Below are 24357 nucleotides of genomic sequence, written 5' to 3'. Positions count from 1 at the left end.
CCCACACATAGGAGCATCACTATCCTAGCTGTGTAGTAAAAGCTGTGCTTTTGATTCTCAGCATTTCAAACACCACTGTACAAAACTCAACTGATTTCACTAAAAATCGGTACTTTAGTGACAATTGATGACACCTAAACAGCAGTAAAATACATTTTTTCAACTTACTGATGTTAAAAAGAATAATTTAAAAATTAAAATTGTAAGTCTAGTGTCAAACTTTGCTTACAGCTGCATCGACATGATTGTGTACAGTCTATGCGATATTGTGTGGTGTGTATATTTGTGTATAGACTTCTAGGTCCCTGTCTCACAGCATGTATGCAGTGCTAGAGGTCAATACCCACTAGCATTGACTCTCTATGCTTTGCTGGAGTGGTTGCGCCTAGCTTACGGGTTCTTTGTCATGAATATGCGGAATTGATTAGCTTGTAGATAGTCCGTAACTTTAAGGTCAATTCTTTACATTATCGGACGTATGTACTGACCGTATCTGAGTATATATTACAGTGCAAGCCATAATAAGCTGGCGTCTGTATACGGAGTGTTCAGATGTGCTCGGTATATTTGGGATATTAAATATTCTCCACTAATATTTTGCTCACTTCCAACACTTCGGCCTTCTTGAAGACATCAAGAATTGCTACTTAATTGCAGAATTATTATAATATCACTCTTGACTATCAACGTGGTTAAAAGACGGGCAGCAATTATGGCATTATGGAATCTTGCCCCAGTTACAGTTTTGGTGTTATCCGTGCTTTTCAGCTTTCTTGGGTACAGATGTCTGCTCTGTATGATTGCAGTATGGACAGAAGTAAAGCGGATCGTTCACATTCGGCGCACTCTTCCAGGTGCTCCACCTCACTGGCTGTTCGGCAATGTCCTGCAAGAACCTGGACCCGTGACTCCTGGGTTCGAGTGGCATCGTAACATGCCTAAGTCCTATCGAAGACTTCATGTCTTTTGGGCTGGATGGAAACCCATTGTGGTACTGAATCATCCTGAATCTGTACGGAATGTACTCAATGGCAGTGTTGGAACGGTCAAAGTAAGTCATTTAAGATTTTTCTCTATTGGAAACCTTATCGTATTTGATTTTGCGAGCTTAAAACTTGTACAAGGCATTTCATGATGATTTGTAATATCCCGAAAAGAACGCCGTTGCCTGTTTCCTCAAGATTTAAGCAGACATGTATTTGAAGAAGAGTGCACATCACATTTAAGGCTGAATAAAGTATATACTCATCACGAAGCTCCGACGAGTTTTCTGCTCCTCTTATTTCAGTCACACGCTCACGCACACACACACGCCACACAATCCCACACTGGTATGTATCTCGTATAAGAGCGAGTCCAATATATTTTCTCTCATATAATACGTACCTCATCTTCTGATTTCTATTAGGTTTATAGCCCTCCTAGAGGTTTCATGAGAAGAACTGCATTATGTGCTTTTATAATTAGGTCAGAGAAATCAAAACCTTGATATCAATCCTTTTGAGACTGGGCATACGTAAAATCTTTTATTCTTGGCAGTTCCATGGCATGTTGTTACCGACATCATGCTATATTCGTTACCGACATACTTGGTATACTCGATGATTTGATCGAAATGTGGAGCTTGGACCAGAATAAATAACTTGAAAATGGCACTTCAGATGATAACTTTGTTTAGATTCCCCTACTATACTAGGAAGGCCTGGAACACCAAGTCAACTAATACATTTGACCCTAATATTTGTTTTGTTTTGTTTTGACAGAGTGAATTGTATCGACTATTTGATGAATGGCTAGGCCAACCTATGGCTACAACAGACGGTAATTTATGGAAGAGACATCGGAGGCTCATTACAAACTCTTTCCATTTCAACGTTCTCAAGAGTCATATCCCTAAAATGAATCAGGTATTATGACATTTTTTGTTTTTTATGAAAAATTATTGAAAACTTTATTTCTAAGCAATTTGGGTATAATATAAGGAACAAAGATAGGACCAGATACACGTTAAACGTTTAGTATTAAGACTATGTTTCTATTTCGATGATAGGTTACCCGTATGGCCTATATCATATGTCTAACCTTACAAGGCTAAAGCCAGGGTAATAATATCCAAACTTCTTAGGAAGCGCTTGTGAACGTTATATCATAATTTATTATTAAAGGAAGAGGGTTGCGTTATTTTTTCAGTTTAGAACTATTTTGTAATGTATATTCATGTTTTAAACAGATCTATGAATTACTATCGCTACCTTAATTTTTTTGAAACATAACTGATTTCTGTCTTTGTTAATTTTGCTTATGATTAGTATGTTATCCAACTCAGTGGCGTACGCAGGATTTTTTTCATGGGGGTGTTTTAAAATTGGATGGCATCATTAATGTGAACCCCGCGAGGTAGCGAAGCAACCGAACAGCAGAGGGTGTTGGAGGGGGTTATTCCATCGAACGTCGTGAATTTCGATATCCTAGCTTTCAAAAACCTGGGGGTTTTCCTGCATTTTAAGTTTTCACGTTTCTTTTTTTATTTCTCCACATTTTACAGTAAATAGAGAAAGACATTATGAAATAGAAATCATATATGTATATGGTATATAAGCATGAAATAATGATATTCAATTCATATGTCAGATTGAGTAAAATGTGAGGAACCTATTGAAAAGCGGTGCTTGCAGATTATAGGTTCCGCATTGCAAAAAGCTCTCGTTGAAAATATACCCCATCACTATAACACAGGAACCAATGTAATTCAATGTAACAAAGTTCTGTTTGTTTAAAGTAGTGCTTGCATTTCCATAATTTTATCAAACGAATTCGTTTTCACTGGCTGCCTGCAGTAGCAACAAGCAGAATTGACAAAAGACTTAACTCCGTTTCGTTGACAATCATGCATGCATGAAGTCTTTCGTCTACGGCTGATTGTCGAGGAAACAGAGTTAAGTCTTTTGTTAAATACCGTTTGTTGCTACGGAAAGCAGCCAGTGAAAACGAATTCGTGTAATGAAATTATGGAAATACAAGCACTATTTTAAACAAATGGAACTTTGTCATTCCTTGCTCATTTTTCCTAACTGTAGGCTTCATATGAAAGGGCAGAAACTCAACTTTCTAGAAATGTGATTTTCTCTTTGAAAAATTCAGATAGCGTCCGCCAAATGACTTTTCGGTTTCCTTTCTTCAAAATCATTTTAATCACTCATGCGTGAAATATGCATTATATGAGTTACATCACATGAAAGAAGAGGATCTAAGCTTTCCAAACATGTGTAATTTATTAATTATAAATGTGAATAAGTTATGATAAAACATCGATAATTCTCGGTTTCGTTTTTTCTGGGACGCACTGTATAGCAAATATTGGCTAAAGACTGCAACACAGTTTTAGGGTCTGGGGTAATAAAAATGAAAACAAACTTCTCGCTCGGTCGCTACGCTCCCTCACATAATATCCGTCAAAATGTACGAGTTAATATTGAAGAAAATTTGTATTCTGTTGGTATCACGTAAGCACAGTTTACACTGAATGTTTACACGATTAAGAGTTATATAAATAGATCTGTGCTACAAAAATGATTATGCAGCTTGCTCTTTTAAGAAGTCCCTTCCTGCCTACTTACTAAAATGTACCTAATAAATATTAGTATAAGTGAGAAAACAGTATATTGCTTGTTTTTATATTATAGTTGTGCTAAAGAATGTAATTTTGTAATACAACAAAACTTCAAAAACCAGTGAGGGGGTATTCCATCTACATTTGTATAGTTCGTAGTCCTCTCCAAAAATTCGTACAATGACCCAAATACAAAAACAGGCTGTACACGACTTATACTAATGATCATGATATTTTATATAGATTGCCGACACCCTGATTTCAGTGATCTCACAAAGAGGTGTGGCGGGAGAGCTCCTCGAACTCCACAAAACCACGAGTGCTTTTTCCAGTGACGTCATCTTACAATGTGCCTTTTCCTACGAGTCAGGCTGCCAGGAGGGTGTCTCAGAATACATGAAATCTGTATCGACCCTGGCTGGCATTGTCATGAAGAGGTACGAAACAGAAGCATATCTCTTTCTAGCATTCTTACTACATAGTACAATCATGCAAGACACAGTGGAATATATTATTTTCCCAAACGTTACCGACTGCATCTTCTTATGTAGTATTTCTGATTATGATATCAAAATGATAGCTCTGGAACAGCTTCGAATCCTTTGATTATTAGACCGTAGAGTTTCCATTATATTGTTCTTGATGAAGTATGGGACAACAAATGACCAATTACCCTAGAATTTCCCATACGAAAGACAAAATACCAAATAGATATTGAGTACTTGGTGATTGTGTTTGCCACATTAAGTTAAACGAGGAAGTAAAAAGGGATGAGCAAGCCTCCTTCTTGCCTTTGAAAGCTTCTTTGTACAGGGATGCATTTAGTTTTTACTATACTAATTGTAATTTATAGTAATAATGATGTTTATTATAATCTAGAGACAACTTGCTAGGTGATTATGGTATATCGTCTTTTGAACAAAAATCGTTTGTTTCGTTTTTCTGATAGGTAGTTATAATTGAGGTCCAGTGTTTTCGAGAACCGAATCGTAGGCTAACCTTTAATGAACTACTGCTTTTGAGAAAGAGAAAGGTGAAAAACATTGTCCTAGGATAGGATACCACGATAGAACTACATTGGATTATTCAGTACATGGTATTGGCTTATCAAGGTTTTGGGCCAGGTGCGTATAGAAGGGACCCAATGTTGGTTACGCCACTGCAGAGACAGGGTGTGGAGTCCTTCCAATGAAGGAGCTGTGGGATAATTTTCATGATTGATCTCAATAGCGACTGACCTGCAATGATTGATTGATTGATTTTTATTCGACAAGCTTCCAACATACAACAATATATAATAACTAGACATAATACTTGTTTGGAACAAGTATAGGTGGGCTGGTCAACTTAAATTTGAAAACAAAATAGAGCAAAATCAAGCGAGATACTGCTTGAAAATTCTTAAAAAACACTATCATGTAGATTCATTACGTGAACGAAATTCACCTTCTACATGTATAGTCATAACACGCAAATTATGAATTTTCTGACATGAGGCCTTTAACCAAAATTTTCACTCTGATGACGTCATCAAAATGAAAAAAGGGTTAAATTGAACTTGTAGAGAATTATCTTAGCTACAACATATTGAAATTTTGAAGAAAATCAATCAATATATACAGAGATACAATCAATTTTCCATAAATATGCTGACGTCATAATATGCAAATTCGTATTTTGAGTTCCAAGGCCATTATGATGATGTCACGATACACTTAATGGCCAAATGAGACATGAAATCATATTTCTGACTCATACTCTTTTCAAATATTAAAACAGAATTGGGGTCCAGGTGCATCCCAAAGAGCTATAATGGATTGTGTATAGGCATTTTTTTGCCCATGTATGTTATGTATTACAAGAGCTCGCGCGCACTGACATTTATCTTGAATTTACGCTCATCTTGTTAATAATGGTCATAAAGAGATAAACATGGTATCAAATTCCTTGAAAAAATATGAGAAATATCATGAAAGAAAAAAAAATGGCGATTCTATGTTTTGTAATGGTGTTACGCGCGAAAACGCGCGCGCATGCTCGTACGCGCGATTTTTTATAAAATGCTTAATATGACCTGAAACGTATGCAAAATAAATTTTAGACGATTTTGAGCATTTAAAAATTTTGCGCGCGCACTGACGCGCGGACGTACGCGCACGCGCGCGTTTTAGGACATGAAATTAACCGGACAAATATTGACCTTGATCATGATAAATATGAATGAGAAATGACTTTCCTTTATGAAGATATGATCATGAGTTAATTTTCACAAAATGGCGCCTAGATGACGTCATCAGTCAAGGTCAAGGTTGAAAAGGTTATTTTGATTTTGTTATATGCCTATACATATGTGTGCCAAATTTCAAAGCATTTGATTGAACCATTTCAAAGTTAACTTGCTAACAAAAAAGTGGGTCGAAATAAGAAAAATAAACTAGATTTGTAATACTTGTTTGGAACAAGTATAGGTGGGCTGGTCCAACTAAAATTTTAGACAAAATGAAGGGCACATTTGAGATAGCTAATTGTCTCAGCTACATCATACTCAAAGTTCAGCGTAAACGAAGCTAAAACGACGGAGATATTGCTCGCGAAAGACGGGAATGTAGAATCCAGTTTTGAGAAAAAGTCATGTCCCATAGAGAATACACGCAAAAAGTGAAAAATTGACATGCCTCCTTTAATCGCAAAAATACGCCATGATTCCTTTGTCAAAAATGAAAAATGTTTTGAACTACATTTGTAATGAATTGTCTCAGCTAGAACATATCGAAATTTGGAAGAAAATCGATCAATATTTACAGAGATGCAATCAATTTTTGAAAATATGCTGACATCATAATATGCAAATTGAAATTATGAGTTCGGAGGCCATTATGATGACGTCATGAGAAAAGTAAGGGTCAAATGAGACTTGAAATCATTTCTCCAATTCATATTCTATCACAATGAGAAGAAAAGAATTGGGGTCACCTTGCATCCTAAAGAGCTACAATGGATTTTGTATAGGCATCTTTTTGCCCATTTATGATATGTATTACAAGAGCTCGCGCGCACGGAAATTTATGTTAAACGGGTGATCATTCCGTTATTAATAGTCATAAAGAGATAAATATGGTATCAATTTGTTTGTAAAAATATGTGCAATATTATGAAAGAAAAAAAATGGCGATTCTATGTTGTGTAATAGTTTTACGCGCGAAAACGCGCGCGCATGCGCGCATGCGCGATTTTTTATAAAATGCTTAGAATGGCCTAAAACGTATGTTAAATGATTTTGAGACGATTTTGAGCATTTTAACATTTTGCGCGCTCACTGACGCGCGGACGTACGCGCACGTGCGCGTTATTTGACCTGAAATTAACCGGACGGATATTGACCTCGATCATGATAAATATGAATGAGAAATAGCTTTTGGTTATGAAGATATGATCATGAGTTGATTTTTACAAAATGGCGCCTAGATGACGTCATCAGTGAAGGTCAATGTTGAAAACGTTATTGTGCTTTGTACATATGCCTATACATGTGTGTGCCAAATTTCAAGGCATTTGATTGAGCCATTTTCAAGTTATCTTGCTAACAAAAAAGTGGTTAGAAATAAGAAAAATATTTAATAAACTAGATTTGTAATACTTGTTTGGAACAAGTATAGGTGGGCTGATCCAACAACAAATTGAGACAAAATAAAGGGTACATTTGAGATAGCTTTTTGTCTCAGCTACAACATACTCAAAGTTCAGCGTAAATGAAGCTAAAATGACGTAGATGTTGCCCGCGAAAGACGGGAATGTAGAATCGAGTTTTGAGAAAAAGTCATGTCCCATAGAGAATACACGCAAAATGTGAAAAATTGACATGCCTCCTTTAATCGCAAAAATACGCCATGATACCTTTGTCAAAATGAAGAATAGTACTAACTGTATTTGTAGAAATTTGTCTCAGCTAGAACATATTAAAATTTGAAAGAAAATTGATCAATATTTACAGAGATACAATCAATTTTCCATAAATATGCTGACGTCATAATATGCAAATTGGAATTTTGAGTTCGGAGGCCATTATGATGACGTCATGAGTTAATTGAGGGTCAAATGAGACATGAAACAATATTTCCGAATCATACTCTATTAAAATATGAAAACAAATTGGGGTCACCTTGCATCCTAAAGAGCTACAATGGATTTTGTATAGGCATGTTTTTGCCCATATTTGCTATGTATTACAAGAGCTCGCGCGCACGGAAATTTTTGTTAAACGGTCGATCAATCCGTTATTAATAGTCATAAAGAGACAAACGTGGTATCAATTTGTTTGTAAATATATGTGGTATATTATGAAAGAAAAAAAAAAGCAATTCAATGTTGTGGAAAAGTTTTACGCGCGAAAACGCGCGCGCATGCTCGTACGCGCGATTTTTTATAAAATGCTTAGAATGGCCTAAAACGTATGCAAAATGATTTTCAGACGATTTTGAGCATTTCAAAATTTTGCGCGCGCATTGACGCGCGGACGTACGCGCAGGCGCGCGTTTTTTGACCTGAAATTGACCGGACGGATATTGACCTTGATCATGATAAATATGAACGAGAAATACCTTTTGGTTATGAAGATATGATCATGAGTTGATTTTCGTAAAATTTTACAAAATGGCGCCTAGATGACGTCATCAGTGAAGGTCAATGTTGAAAACGTTATTGTGCTTTGTACATATGTCTATACATATGTGTGCCAAATTTCTAGGCATTTGATTGAGCCATTTCCAAGTTATCTTGTTCACAAAAAAGTGGTTAGAAATAAGAAAAATATATAAATAAAGGCAATTCTAACGAAATTATAAGGTGGTCTGTACGTTATACAGCCCACCTGATAAAGGCAATTCTAACGAAATTATAAGGTGGTCTGTACTATATACAGCCCACCTGAAAATAAAGAATAACTAGATTTGTAATACTTGTTTGGAACAAGTATAGGTGGGCTGATCCAACTAAAATTGAGACAACATCAAAGGCACATATAATATAACTTATTGTCTCAGCTACAACATACTCGAAGTTCAGCGTAAACGAATCTAAAACGACGGAGATATTGCTCGCGAAAGACGGAAATGTAGAACCCAGTTTTGAGAAAAAGTAATGTCCCGTAGAGATTACACGCAAAATGTGAAAAATTGACATGCCACCTTTAATCGCAAATATACCCCATGATGCCTTTGTCAAAATGAAAAATTGTGGCTATATTATTTGTTGAAAATTGTCTTAGCTAGAACATACCAACATTTGGAAGAAGATTGATTAATATTTACAGAGATACAATCAATTTCCCAAAAATATGCTGACGTCATAATATGCAAATTGGAATATTGAGTTCGGAGGCCATTATGATGACGTCATGAGTTAATTGAGGGTCAAATGAGACATGAAACAATATCTCCGAATCATACTCTATCAAAATATGAAAACAAATTGGGGTCACCTTGCATCCTGAAGAGCTACAATGGATTTTGTATGGGCATGTTTTTGCCCATATATGCTATGTAATACAAGAGCTCGCGCGCACGGAAATTTATGTTAAACGGTCGATTATTCCGTTATTAATAGTCATAAAGAGACAAACATGGCATCAATTTGTTTGTAAAAATATGTGAAATATTATGAAGGAAAAAAAATGGCGATTCTATGTTGTGTAATTGTTTTACGCGCGAAAACGCGCGCGCATGCGCGTGTGCGCGATTTTTTATAAAATGCTTAGAATGGCCTAAAACGTATGCAAAATGATTTTAAGACGATTTTGAGCATTTTAAAATTATGTGCGCGCATTGACGCGCGGACGTACGCGCACGCGCGCGTTCTTTGACCTGAAATTGACCGGACGGATATTGACCTTGATCATGATAAATATGAATGAGAAAGAGCTTTCGGTTATGAAGATATGATCATGAGTTGATTTTCGTAAAATTTTACAAAATGGCGCCTAGATGACGTCATCAGTAAAGGTCAATGTTGAAAACGTTATTGAGCTTCGTACATATGCCTATACATATGTGTGCCGAATTTCAAGGCATTTGATTGAGCCATTTTCGTGTTATTTTGTTCACAAAAAAGTGGTTAGAAATAAGAAAAATATTTAACTAGATTTGTAATACTTGTTTGGAAACAAGTATAGGTGGGCTGGTCCAACTAAAATTTGAGACAAAATGAAGGGCACATTTGCGATAGCTTATTGTCTCAGCTACAACATACTCGAAGTTCAGCGTAAACAAATCTAAAACGACGTAGATATTGCTCGCGAAAGACGGGAATGTAGAATCGAGTTTTGAGAAAAAGTCATGTCCCATAGAGAATACACGCAAAATGTGAAAACTTTACATGCCTCCTTTAATCGCAAAGATACGCCATGATGTCTCTGTCAAAATGAAAAATTGTGCGACTGCATTTGTAGAGAATTGTCTCAGCTAGAACATATCAAAAATTGGAAGACAATCGATCAATATTTACAGAGATACTATCAATTTTTCAAAAATATTCTGACGTCATAATATGCAAATTGAAATTTTGAGTTTGGAGGCCATTCTGATGACGTCATGAGTCAATTGAGAGTCAAATAAGACATGAAATCATATCTGCGAATCAAAATCTATCAAAATATGAAAACAAATTGGGGTTCACCTTGCATTCTAAAGAGCTACAATGGATTTTGTATAGGCATGTTTTTGCCCATATATGATATGTATTACAAGAGCTCGCGCGCACGGTAACTTATGTTAAACGGTCGATCATTCCGCTATTAATAGTCATAAAGAGACAAACATGGTATCAATTTGTTTGTAAAAATATGTGAAATATTATGAAAGAAAAAAAAATGGCGATTCTATGTTGTGTAATAGTTTTACGCGCGAAAACGCGCGCGCATGCTCGTGTGCGCGATTTTTTATAAAATGCTTAGAATGGCCTAAAACGTATGCAAAATGATTTTGAGACGATTTTGAGCATTTTAAAATTTTGCGCGCGCATTGACGCGCGGACGTACGCGCACGCGCGCGTTATTTGACCTGAAATTAACCGGACGGTTATTGAACTTGATCATGATAAATATGAATGAGAAATAGCTTTTGGTTATGAAGATATGATCATGAGTTGATTTTCGTAAAGTTTTACAAAATGGCGCCTAGATGACGTCATCAGTAAAGGTCAATGTTGAAAACGTTATTGTGCTTTTTACATATGCCTTTACATATGTGTGCCAAATTTCAAGGATTTTGATCGAGCCATTTTCGTGTTATCTTGTTCACAAAAAAGTGGTTAGAAATAAGAAAAATATTTAATAACTAGATTTGTAATACTTGTTTGGAACAAGTATAGGTGGGCTGATCCAACAAAAAATTGAGACAAAATAAAGGGTACATTTGAGATAGCTTTTTGTCTCATCTACAACATACTCGAAGTTCAGCGTAAACGAAGCTAAAACGACGTAGATATTGCTCGCGAAAGACGGGAATGTAGAATAGAGTTTTGAGAAAAAGTCATATCCCATAGAGAATACACGCAAAATGTAAAAAATTTACATGCCTCCTTTAATCGCAAAAATACGCCATGCCTTTGTCAAAATGAAAAATAATAGCAATTGCCTTTGTAGAGAATTGTCTCAGCTAAAACATATCAAAATTTGGAAGAAAATCAATCAATATTTACAGAGATACAATCAATTTTCCATAAATATGCTGACGTCATAATATGCAAATTGGAATTTTGAGTTCGGAGGCCATTGTGATGACGTCATGAGTTAATTGAGGGTCGAATGAGACATGAAACAATATCTCCGAATCATACTCTATTAAAATATGAAAACAAATTGGGGTCACCTTGCATCCTAAAGAGCTACAATGGATTTTGTATAGGCATGTTTTTGCCCATATTTGCTATGTATTACAAGAGCTCGCGCGCACGGAAATTTTTGTTAAACGGTCGATCAATCCGTTATTAATAGTCATAAAGAGACAAACGTGGTATCAATTTGTTTGTAAATATATGTGGTATATTATGAAAGAAAAAAAAAAGCAATTCAATGTTGTGCAAAAGTTTTACGCGCGAAAACGCGCGCGCATGCTCGTACGCGCGATTTTTTATAAAATGCTTAGAATGGCCTAAAACGTATGCAAAATGATTTTCAGACGATTTTGAGCATTTCAAAATTTTGCGCGCGCATTGACGCGCGGACGTACGCGCAGGCGCGCGTTTTTTGACCTGAAATTGACCGGACGGATATTGACCTTGATCATGATAAATATGAACGAGAAATACCTTTTGGTTATGAAGATATGATCATGAGTTGATTTTCGTAAAATTTTACAAAATGGCGCCTAGATGACGTCATCAGTGAAGGTCAATGTTGAAAACGTTATTGTGCTTTGTACATATGTCTATACATATGTGTGCCAAATTTCTAGGCATTTGATTGAGCCATTTCCAAGTTATCTTGTTCACAAAAAAGTGGTTAGAAATAAGAAAAATATATAATAAAGGCAATTCTAACGAAATTATAAGGTGGTCTGTACGTTATACAGCCCACCTTATAAATAAAGGCAATTCTAACGAAATTATAAGGTGGTCTGTACGATATACAGCCCACCTGATAATAATAAATAAAGGCAATTCTAACGAAATTATAAGGTGGTCTGTACTATATACAGCCCACCTGATAAATAAAGGCAATTCTAACGAAATTATAAGGTGGTCTGTACGATATACAGCCCACCTGATAAAGTAAAGAGGGGTGTTTATTACATTATTTGCGATTCTACGTGTTTTAATAATCAAAGGAGATGGTACAGTGAAAGGCCAAAAAAAAAAAATTCTTGGAGACGCCCGGACTCGAACCAGAAATCTCGAGGTAGGAAGTCAAATGCGTTATCGATATACCAAAACATTTCCCATAGCGATTACAAGTAAACGAAAAATGGAATTCTCAAATCCCACTTTGCAAGTGAAATATGAGCATGATCCCGGCATCTGATCGAAAAATAATGGGCACACTAATGATAGCTTATTGTCTCAGCTACAACATACTCAAAGCTCAGCAAAAACGAGTCCAAAACAACGGAGATATTGCTCGCGAAAGACGGGAATGTAGAATCCAGTTTTGAGAAAAAGTCATGTCCCATAGAGAATACACGCAAAATGTGAACAATTGACATGCCTCCTTTAATCGCTAAAATACAGCATGATGCCTTTGTCAAAATGAAAAATGATGATTATCGAGCTCGTAAAGAATTATTTTAGCTACAACATATCGAAATTTGGAAGAAAATCAATCAATATTTACAGAGATTTTTCCATTTTCCATAAATATGCTGACGTCATAATATGCAAATTCGTATTTTTAGTTCGAAGGCCGTTATGATGATGTCAAAATATTTTTAATGGCAAAATGAGACATGGAATCATATTTCCGACTCATACTCTATCTAAATATGAAAAAACATTGAAGGTCACGGTTCATTCCAAAGAGCTATAATGGATTTTGTATAGGCATGTTTTTGCCCATATATGCTATGTAATAAAAGACCTCGCGCGCACGGACATTTATCTTGAATTGACGCTCATCTTGTTATTAATGGTCATAAAGAGATAAACATGGTATCAAATTCCTCGAAAAAATATGAGAAATATCATGAAAGAAAAAAAAATGGCGATTCTATGTTGTGTAATGGTGTTACGCGCGAAAACGCGCGCGCATGCTCGTACGCGCGGTTTTTTATAAAATGCTTAAAATTACCTGAAACGTATGCAAAAAAAATTTGAGACGATTTTGAGCATTATAAAATTTTGCGCGCGTACTGACGCGCGGACATACGCGCACGCGCGCGTTTTTTTAATCTGAAATTGACCGGACTGATATTGACCTTGATCATGATAAATATGAATGAGAAATAACTTTTGGTTATGAAGATATGATCAAGAGTTTATTTTCAGAAAAATTCACAAAATGGCGCCTAGATGACGTCATCAGTCAAGGTCAAGTTTGAAAACCTTACTGTGTTATTTCCATATGTCTATACATATGTGTGCCAAATATCAAGGTATTTCATTCAACCATTTTCAAGTTATCTTGCTAACAAAAAAGGGGGTCGAAATAAGAAAAATAAACTAGACATATAATACTTGTTTGGAACAAGTATAGGTGGGCTGGTCAACTAACATTTGAGACAAAATAGAGCAAAAATAAGCGACATACTGCTTACAAATTCTTAAAAGACAATATCATGTAGATTCATAACGTGAACTAAATTCACCTTGTATAGGCATAACACGCAAATTATGAAGTTTTTGACATGAGGCCTTTAATCAAAATTTTCACTATGATGACGTCATCAAAATGAACAATGGTTATTACTGCGCTTGTAGAGAATTGTCTTAGCTACAACATATCGAAATTTTGAAAAACTTGATCAAAATTTACAGAGATACAATCAATTTTACATAAATATGCTGACGTCATAATATGCAAATTCGTATTTTGAGTTCCAAGGCCATTGTGATGATGTCACGATACACTTAATGGCCAAATGAGACATGGAATCATATTTCCGACTCATACTCTATCTTAACATGAAAAAAAATTGAGGATCCCGGTGCATTCCAAAGAGCTATAACGGATTTTGTATAGGCATGTTTTTGCCCATATATGCTATGTATTAAAAGACCTCGCGCGCACTGACATTTATCTTGAATTTACGCTCATCTTGTTAATAATGGTCATAAAGAGATAAACATGGAATCAAATTCCTTGAAAAAATATGAGAAATATCATGAAAGAAAAAAAAATGGCGATTCTATGTTTTTTAATGGTGTTACGCGCGAAAACGCGCGCGCATGCTCGTACGCGCGATTTTTTATAAAATGCTTTAAATGACCTGAAACGTATGCAAAATAAATTTGAGACGATTTTGAGCATTTAAAAATTTTGCGCGCGCATTGACGCGCGGACGTACGCACACGCGCGCGTTTTTTTACCTGAAATTGACTGGACTGATATTGACCTTGATCATAATAAATATGAATGAGAAATACCTTTTGGTTATGAAGATATGATCATGAGTTTTTTTTCAGAAAATTTCACAAAATGGCGCCTAGATGACGTCATCAGTCAAGGTCAAGGTTGAAAACCTTACTGTGTTTTGTCCATATGCCTATACATATGTGTGCCAAATTTCAAAGCATTTGATTGAATAATTTCAAAGATATCTTGCTAACAAAAAGTGGGTCGAAATAAGAAAAATAAATAATAAAGGCGATTTTAACAAAAATATAAGGTGGTCTGTATTAGATACAGCCCACCTGATAAATAAACTAGACATAATACTTGTTTGGAACAAGTATAGGTGGGCTGGTCAACTAAAATTTGAGACAAAATAGAGCAAAAATAAGCGAGATACTGCTAAAAAACAATGTCATGTAGATTAATGATGTGAACGAAATTCACGTTCCATAGGCATAACACGCAACTTAAGAAATTTCTGATATGTGCCTTTCATCGTAAATTTCACTATGATGTCGTGATCAAAATGAAACATGGTGATAACTGAGCTTGTAGAGAATTGTCTTTGCTACAACATATCGAAATTTGGAAGAAAATCGATCAATATTTACAGAGATGCAATCAATTTTCCATAAATATGCTGACGTCATTATATGCAAATTCGTATTTTTAGTTCCAAGGCCATTATGATGATGTCACGATACACTTAATGGTCAAATGAGACATGGAATCATTTCTCCGATTCATACTCTATCTAAATATGAAAACAAATTGAAGGTCACGGCTCATTCCAAAGAGCTATAATGGATTTTGTATAGACATGTTTTTGCCCATATATGCTATGTATTAAAAGAGCTCGCGCGCACAGACGTTTATCTTGAATTGACGCTCATCTTGTTATTAATGGTCATAAAGAGATAAACATGGTATCAAATTCCTCGAAAAAATATGAGAAATATCATGAAAGAAAAAAAAATGGCGATTCTATGTTTTGTAATGTTGTTACGCGCGAAAACGCGCGCGCATGCTCGTACGCGCGATTTTTTATAAAATGCTTAAAATGACCTGAAACGTATGCAAACAAAATTTGAGACGATTTTGAGCATTTTAAATTTTTGCGCGCGCACTGACGCGCGGACGTACGCGCACGCGCGCGTTTTTTGACATGAAATTGACCGGACTGATATTGACCTTGATCATGATAAATATGAATGAAAAATAAATTACCGTTATGAAAATATGATCATGAGTAAATTTTCAGAAAATTTCACAAAATGGCGCCTAGATGACGTCATCAGTCAAGGTCAAGGTTTAAAACCTTACCGTGTTTTCTCCATATGCCTATACATATGTGTGCCAAATTTCAAGTTATTTGATTTAGCCATTTTCAAGTTATTTTGCTAACAAAAAGTGGGTCGAAATAAGAAAAATAAACTAGATTTGTAATACTTGTTTGGAACAAGTATAGGTGGGCTGCTCGAACTAAAATTTGAGACAAAATAAAGGGTACATTTGAGATAGCTTATTGTCTCAGCTACAACATACTCGAAGTTCAGCGTAAACGAAGCTAAACGACAGAGATATTGCTCGCGAAAGAATCCAGTTTTGAGAAAAACTCATGTCCCTCAGAAAATACCCTCAAAATGTGAAAAATTGACTTGCCTTTTTTAATCGCGAAAATACGCCCTGATGCCTTTGTCAGAATGAAAAATTAGAGCCCATTTTATTTGTAGAGAATTGTCTCAGCTAAAACATGTCAACATTTTGAAGACAATCGATCAATATTTACAGAGAAACAATCAATTTTCCTTAAATATGCTGACGTCATAATATGCAAATTGAAATTTTGAGTTCGGAGGTCATTATGATGACGTCATGAGTTAATTGAGGGTCAAATGAAACATGAAATCATATCTCCAATTTATTTTCTATCAAAATATGAAAACAAAATTGGGGTCACCTTGCAGCCTAAAGAGCTACAATGGATTTTGTATAGGCATGTTTTTGCCCATATATGCTATGTATTACAAGAGCTCGCGCGCACGGAAATTTATGTTAAACGGTCGATCATTCCGTTATTAATAGTCATTAAGAGACAAACATGGTATCAATTTGTTTGTAAAAATATGTGAAATATTATGAAAGAAAAAAAATGGCGATTCTATGTTGTGTAAAAGTTTTACGCGCGAAAACGCGCGCGCATGCGCGTGTGAGCAATTTTTTTATGAAATGCTTAGAATGGCCTAAAACGTATGCAAAATGATTTTGAGACGATTTTGAGCATTTTAAAATTTTGCGCGCGCATTTACGCGCGGACGTACGCGCACGCGCGCGTTATTTGACCTGAAATTGACCGGACGGATATTGACCTTAATCATAATAAATATGAATGAGAAATACCTTTTGGTTATGAAGATATGATCATGAGTTGATTTTCGTAAAATTTTACAAAATGGCGCCTAGATGACGTCATCAGTGAAGGTCAATGTTGAAAACGTTATTGTGCTTTGTACATATGCCTATACATATGTGTGCCAAATTTCAAGGCATTTGATTGAGCCATTTCCAAGTTATCTTGCCAACAAAAAAGTGGTTAGAAATAAGAAAAATATATAATAATAAATAAATAAACTAGATTTGTAATACTTGTTTGGAACAAGTATAGGTGGGCTGATCCAACAAAAAATTGAGAGAAAATAAAGGGTTCATTTGAGATAGCTTTTCGTCTCAGCTACAACATACTCGAAGTTCAGCGAAAACGAAACTAAAACAACGTAGATATTGCTCGCGAAAGATGGGAATGTAGAATCAAGTTTTGAGAAAAAATCATGTCCCATAGAAAATACACGCAAAATGTGAAAAAGTGACTGATGCCTTTATCAAAATGATAAATAATTGAAACTGCATTTGTAGAAAATTGTCTCAGCTAGAACATATCAAAATTTGGAAGAAAATCGATCAATATTTACAGAGATACAATCAATTTTCCATAAATATGCTGACTTCATAATATGCAAATTCGTATTTTGAGTTCCAAGGCCAATATGATGATGTCACGATACACTTAATGGCCAAATGAGAAATGAAATCATATCTCCGACTTATAATTTATCAGGATATTAAAAACAAATTGGGGTCACCTTGCATCCTAAAGAGCCACAAAGGATTTTGTATAGGCATGTTTTTGCCCATATATGCTATGTATTACAAGAGCTCGCGCGCACAGAAATTTATGTTAAACGGTTGATCATTCCGTTATTAATAGTCATAAAGAAATAAACTTTGTATCAATTCGTTTGTAAAAATAGGTGCAATATTATTAAAGAAAAAAATGGCGATTCTATGTTGTGTAATAGTTTTACGCGCGAAAACGCGCGCGCATGCGCGCGTGCGCGATTTTTTATAAAATGCTTAGAATGGCCTGAAACGTATGCAAAATGATTTTGAGACGATTTTGAGCATTTCAAAATTTTGCGCGCGCATTGACGCGCGGACATACGCGCACGCGCGCGTTATTTGACCTCAAATTGACCGGACGGATATTGACCTTGATCATGATAAATATGAATGAGAAATGCCTTTTGGTTATGAAGATATGATCATGAGTTGATTTTCGTAAAATTTTACAAAATGGCGCCTAGATGACGTCATCAGTGAAGGTCAACGTTGAAAACGTTATTGTGCTTTGTACATATGCCTTTACATATGTGTGCCAAATTTCAAGGCATTTGATTGAGCCATTTCCAAGTTATCTTGCCAACAAAAAAGTGGTTAGAAATAAGAAAAATATATAATAACTAGATTTGTAATACTTGTTTGGAACAAGTATAGGTGGGCTGGTCCAACTAAAAGTTAAGACAAAATGAGGAGCACATTTGAGATAGCTAATCGTCTCAGCTACAACACACTCAAAGTTCAGCTCAAACGAAGCTAAAACAACGGAGATTTTGCTCGCGAAAGACGGAAATGTAGAATCGAGTTTTGAGAAAAAGTCATGTCCCGTAGAGAATACACGCAAAAAGTGAAAAATGACATTCTTCCTTTAATCGCAAAAAAGGCCATGATTCCTTTGTCAAAATGAAAAATCTTGTATACTGCATTTGTATTGAATTGTCTTAGCTAGAACATATCGAAAGTTGAAAGAAAATCGATCAATATTTACAGAGATACAATCAATTTTCCATAAATATGCTGACGTCATAATATGCAAATTGGAATTTTGAGTTCGGAGGCCATTGTGATGACGTCATGAGTTAATTGAGGGTCAAATGAGACATGAAACAATATCTCCGAATCATACTCTATTAAAATATGAAAACAAATTGGGGTCACCTTGCATCCTTAAGAGCTACAATGGATTTTGTATAGGCATGTTTTTGCCCATATTTGCTATGTATTACAAGAGCTCGCGCGCACGGAAATTTTTGTTAAACGGTCGATCATTCTGTTATTAATTGTCATAAAGAGACAAACATGGTATCAATTTGTTTGTAAATATATGTGGAATATTATGAAAGAAATAAAATGGCGATTCTATGTTGTGCAATAGTTTTACGCGCGAAAACGCGCACGTATGCGCGTGTGCGCGATTTTTTATAAAATGCTTAGAATGGCCTAAAACGTATGCAAAATGATTTTGAGACGATTTTGAGCTTTTCAAAATTTTGCGCGCGCATTGACGCGCGGACGTACGCGCATGCGCGCGTTATTTGACCTGAAATTGACCGGACGGATATTGACCTTGATCATGATAAATATGAATGAAAAATACCTTTTGGTTAAGAAGATATGATCATGAGTTGATTTTCGTAAAATTTTACAAAATGGCGCCTAGATGACGTCATCAGTAAAGGTCAATGTTGAAAACGTTATTGTGCTTTGTACATATGCCTATACATATGTGTGCTAAATTCCAAGGCATTTGATTGAGCCATTTCCAAGTTATCTTGCCAACAAAAAAGTGGTTAGAAATAAGAAAAATATATAATAATAAATAAATAAATAAATAAAGGCAATTCTAACGAAATTATAAGGTGGTCTGTACGTTATACAGCCCACCTGATAAATAAATAAATAAATAAATAATGGCAATTCTAACGAAATTATAAGGTGGTCTGTACGTTATACAGCCCACCTGATAAACAAAGGCAATTCTAACGAAATTATAAGGTGGTCTGTACGTTATACAGCCCACCTGATAAATAAATAAAGGCAATTCTAACGAAATTATAAGGTGGTCTGTACGTTATACAGCCCACCTGATAAATAATAATAATAAATAATAATAAAGGCAATTTTAACAAAATTATAAGGTGGTCTGTATTAGATACAGCCCACCTGATAACAGATCAAAAATAAGTCAGCTTGAACTGGATAACCCACGAAAGCTCGAGAGCTTATTTCCAGTGGGGTCCCTTACAGACATGTATACAATTAATAAGTTAAAATAGTAATATTTACAGACAGATAAGAAAATTAAAAGGACCCCAAAAGTAATGATGTGTCATTTCTTGCAATGGCATAGTTATAGGATTACACTTGGGGCAGATTCCCCTACATTGAGTAGTGAAAAAAGAGAGAAGGGGAGAACGGAAAGGGACGAAGAAATCATTTTGACCACTTCCCTCCCCCTCCCACTCCCCTGTGCCCCCTAATAAGTTGTACATTCACATTTAATTTCCGAGAAAAGACCGAGTCCCCGCTCACCAATCGGTGGGCTGTCACAACGTTACTGCTAACGTGTATGTTCTTGTTGAAGGTCTCTGAGCCCACACCTCACCTACGACTTCATCTTCCGACGATCTTCACTTTACAAGTCTTGGAGAAAAGAGATCGACGTCCTTCATAGACTTCAGGAGAAACTCATCTGTGATCGTAGGGAGCAACATGGACAGACCGGATGTACGGTAAGCAGGAACTAAGGAACAAAGGAACAAATGGTACAGACTTCGTGTTGCCTCATAAAAAGCAATGATCACAAATTTTGAGCCCGGCCCCCCCCCCCCCCCCCCCCCACTCAGGGGGCCGGGATTTTGAGCAGCAAAAGGAATAACAGTTACACCAACCTTTTCAATGTTGTTAATATGTGACAGCGCAAAGTTTTCAAAATCCGACACAAAGTTAATATCTCTATAAATATAGCAGGGTATAGTGTGGGTGTGGGAGGGCTGTGTGTGTGCGGGTGTCTGAAAATTCAACGTGTTAGGGGAGCGTGCATGTGTGTGAGTTTTTCCGTAAAGGAAGGTATGCGTCAAGGTGTGAGGGGCCGTGGTTTTGTTAGTGTTTGTGAGTTAATAAATGGGTGTTTGTGTGCGTGTGTGTGTGAGTGTTTGTATGAAATGCCTAAATATACTAATTTTTTATATAGGAATTTTCCAAAGGCATGGATTTCTTGGATACTCTTATGTTGGCAAAGGACGCAGACGGTAGACTAACGGATAGAGAAATGAGAGACGAGGTATGTATAATTATGAAAATTTGGAGTGCAACATTTGAGACACATCTATTTCCTTTTCATTTTTTTTTAAACGTAAAAAACATAACCCATCATATTTATGAAGTGATTACACCAGCAAGTACATAGACATTACTTTTTAACTAGGTTTGGTTGACCATACTCAACACTGTGGTCGTGAAAACTTTAGTAGACATCTTTTAATTTGACAACTCGATCAATCCAACTGAAGCCATGATTTGAAAACTTCCAGAATAAGGAAAAATCAAACATCGTATTTGTATCATTTTATATTGAAAAGATAAATAGTTTCGTCTTTGGCGGAATTGATACGACGTCTAGCGCCCTCACGTGGTTGTTGTACTTGTTGGCTACTCACCCAGAATACCAGACCAAGGTCCAGGAGGAAATTGATGTACTATTCCAAGATCGTGATCCTGAAGTTTGCAGGTAAAAAGTATTTTAAACGGTATCGACTATTGGTATGATGATATACAGATTTCCATATGGAAATCAGTAACTTGACCCCCCCCCCCCCCCAAAATGAGGTAGACTGAGAGCATGTAGATTTCCTGGTAAGCTGCATACAAAAAATTGTGAGCTATTCCATTCTTTTTATTTTAGTGTGGAAGAGTCTCACAGAGAAGACAGAATGGCTCTTCAAATGCCCTCAATCGAGTGGTAAACAAGAATTCAAAATATGACAAGTAGTACCTAAAGGTGGTGAACCACACTTTCATGCCACATGTCTGTTTAGTTCCTTGAAGACATTTCTATGTAGAGTGGTGCTTCTAGCAAGAATGGGTAAATTTCTTACCATTTTCATGTTTTCAAAAACATCAAAGTTTACACCAATACTTATTACCTAAAATAATCAACCTTTTCCACTCGCCTCCATGGAGTTTCTGTCACGATGCGGTAAAAAAAAGTCAAATAGTGCAAACATGTTTACAAACATCTTTGGCACATGCATTGATATTCTAACAGGCTATAGCGCAGATGAGAACACAGTCTCATTGACGCCTCGCGTGTAACATGGGTGTTAAAACTTGGAATTAATTACGAAGGCGTTGATATTTCAAACTATTGATACGATTTTCCCCTATGCAGTGAAGATCTTCATCGTACCCCATTTCTGATGAAATGTGTCAAGGAGAGTCAGCGCATGTACTCGTTCGTAACCCCAGGCCGCCTACTGACCGAACCCCTGGTCGTCGACGGTCTTACAGTCCCAGCAGGCACTGAGCTTACCCTCTTCACCTATCAGCTCCATCACAACCCCGACGTCTGGGGCGATGACCATATGACATTCAGACCAAATCGTTTCGACCGCCAGAACGTCGAAGGCCGGGATCCGTTCGCTTTCATTCCCTTTTCCGCAGGTGCTCGGAACTGCATCGCGCAACAGTTCGCGCTACAGGAGATACAGGTAGCAGCGATTCGGATTTTCGACAAGTTCGGCTTTACTTTGGTCCGTGACTCCACGCCAGTCTTACGGGTTGTTAGCGTACCAGAAGATGAAATACTGCTAGGTATTCATCCTCAGAGAGAAAAATAATTTGGTACATCCTTCGATTAATTATTACTGTCACCATTATATGTTTAGGTAACACTTTTTACAACGAAATATATTTTAATTTACTGCTAGTTCTTTTGCAACGGTGAGGTAGATTATGACTTGTCTTAATTAGCTCCAGGATGAAATGATTGCACACAGTATAACTGGATGTAGAAGTTTATTACTGATTAATTTCGAATGTGACCATTCTGCGAACGTTATACATTTGTATGAATCATTTGTTGGTGATTTACTGATTTATTATTTTTAATTTTTCCTCTGTTTATAGAGTAAAGTGCATTATATACTTTTATATTGGCCATTTATTATGCGTAATATACTTTCCGATGACCACTTATACCCCTTACTTGAATGGGGAAACTACTTATATCCCCGCCTGTTGATATTGCATTATATATTGATGAATTTATTTATATTTCCCTGTAAAAGCATGCCATATGCTTGTAGGAGATCTCACTTCGTTATTGTGCTGGGCCCCATTTCATAAAACTTGTCATCAGTGACAAATGACAGTTTTTGTTATAAGCTAGTGAAATCATTGTTTCTGATTGGTTATCAGCGGATTAGTTACTGAGTTTTGTCATTGAAAAAATGTATTGTGAAACGGGTCCCTGATTGCATTGCAATTGCTCTTGCGACAATTGCTCTGCGTCGATTGCTTACACTAACCGACTTTGTACCTTCAACCCGGGGGGCGTTTCATGAAACAATTAGTCGGTGGTTTTCACCGACAATATTTAGTCAGCGCTGACTAAATTTGACCAATCACAGTCCTTGAAAATAGTCGGTGACAAAGGAATTGTCGGTGAACATGATATTAGTCGGTGAAAACCACCGACTAATTGTTTCATGAAACGCCCCCAGGACTCAACGCTATACCTAACCCAACCATACACCTAAAATTAAACTGAATTGCAACCCTAACTGTGATCATATACATTTGACGAAATAAAGCCCGGAGCAGGTGTCTCAGGAGCAATATATGATTTGTATATAATATCCCTGTGCAGTTCCTAATTTCATCTTTATCTACTGGGAGCTTATTGTGAAGATTTGTCGTTTTTTATGATTGAAAATTTCTTCAGCAACAATCAGAAGCTGATGAACAGGTGATGGATATTTGGCTTCAACGTACATCTCTTGCATTAAAGAATGGAACAGTCTGCCTGATGATATAAAAAAAAATAGTACAACTCTTTCTAGCTTTAGAAGGTTATCTAAAACGTACCTACTTGAAAGACTGACATAGTTTTTCTTTGCATCTTAGTAATTTCTTATGCTTTTTGACCATTAAGGAACTACTCATTAGTTTGTTTGCTGTGTATGTGCGTGTGTGTGTGTGTGAGAGAGAGAGTATTTGTATGTTCTATATTCTGTAGCTTAGTATTTTCATCCATTGTATAATCATACGTAACCTTCTTTTTACGGTAAATGTATGTATTTTGTTGACTTTAGGGCCCGCTCACAAGCTTAGCTTCTTTAAAAGGGGTCCTAAAACCGTTCAGTTTATGATGTAATCAAGTTAGAATATGTTGATTGATGTACTATTACCAGTCTCTTTTTTATGTAACAGATTATATCATGCTTTGCGTGGTTTTGAATAAAATGAACTGAACTGAACTGAACTATTGCATTTATATATTCTCTGTGGAAAATAGGTATATTTTGAAAACTCC

The 24357-nt window shown here is 36.1% G+C and overlaps 1 protein-coding gene across 1 annotated transcript; it reads left to right on the top strand.

Annotated features, from left to right (window-relative positions):
* The first annotated feature begins 236 nt into the window (after positions 1-236).
* Positions 237-22791, top strand: LOC591685 (cytochrome P450 4F6-like). Its single transcript, XM_030995414.1, has 7 exons — positions 237-1051; positions 1764-1907; positions 3854-4047; positions 20407-20554; positions 21016-21105; positions 21404-21552; positions 22213-22791. The coding sequence occupies exons 1-7, from the start codon at positions 713-715 to the stop codon at positions 22658-22660; spliced, it is 1512 nt and encodes a 503-aa protein (XP_030851274.1). The 5' UTR covers positions 237-712; the 3' UTR covers positions 22661-22791.
* Positions 22792-24357: the final 1566 nt, after the last annotated feature.

This window comes from Strongylocentrotus purpuratus, unplaced genomic scaffold (genome assembly GCF_000002235.5).
Source record: "Strongylocentrotus purpuratus isolate Spur 01 unplaced genomic scaffold, Spur_5.0 spur5_scaffold_21, whole genome shotgun sequence".
Classification (NCBI taxonomy): domain Eukaryota; kingdom Metazoa; phylum Echinodermata; class Echinoidea; order Camarodonta; family Strongylocentrotidae; genus Strongylocentrotus; species Strongylocentrotus purpuratus.
Note: the sequence above shows the minus strand (reverse complement) of the source record. Positions and strands in the feature narration are given on the sequence as shown.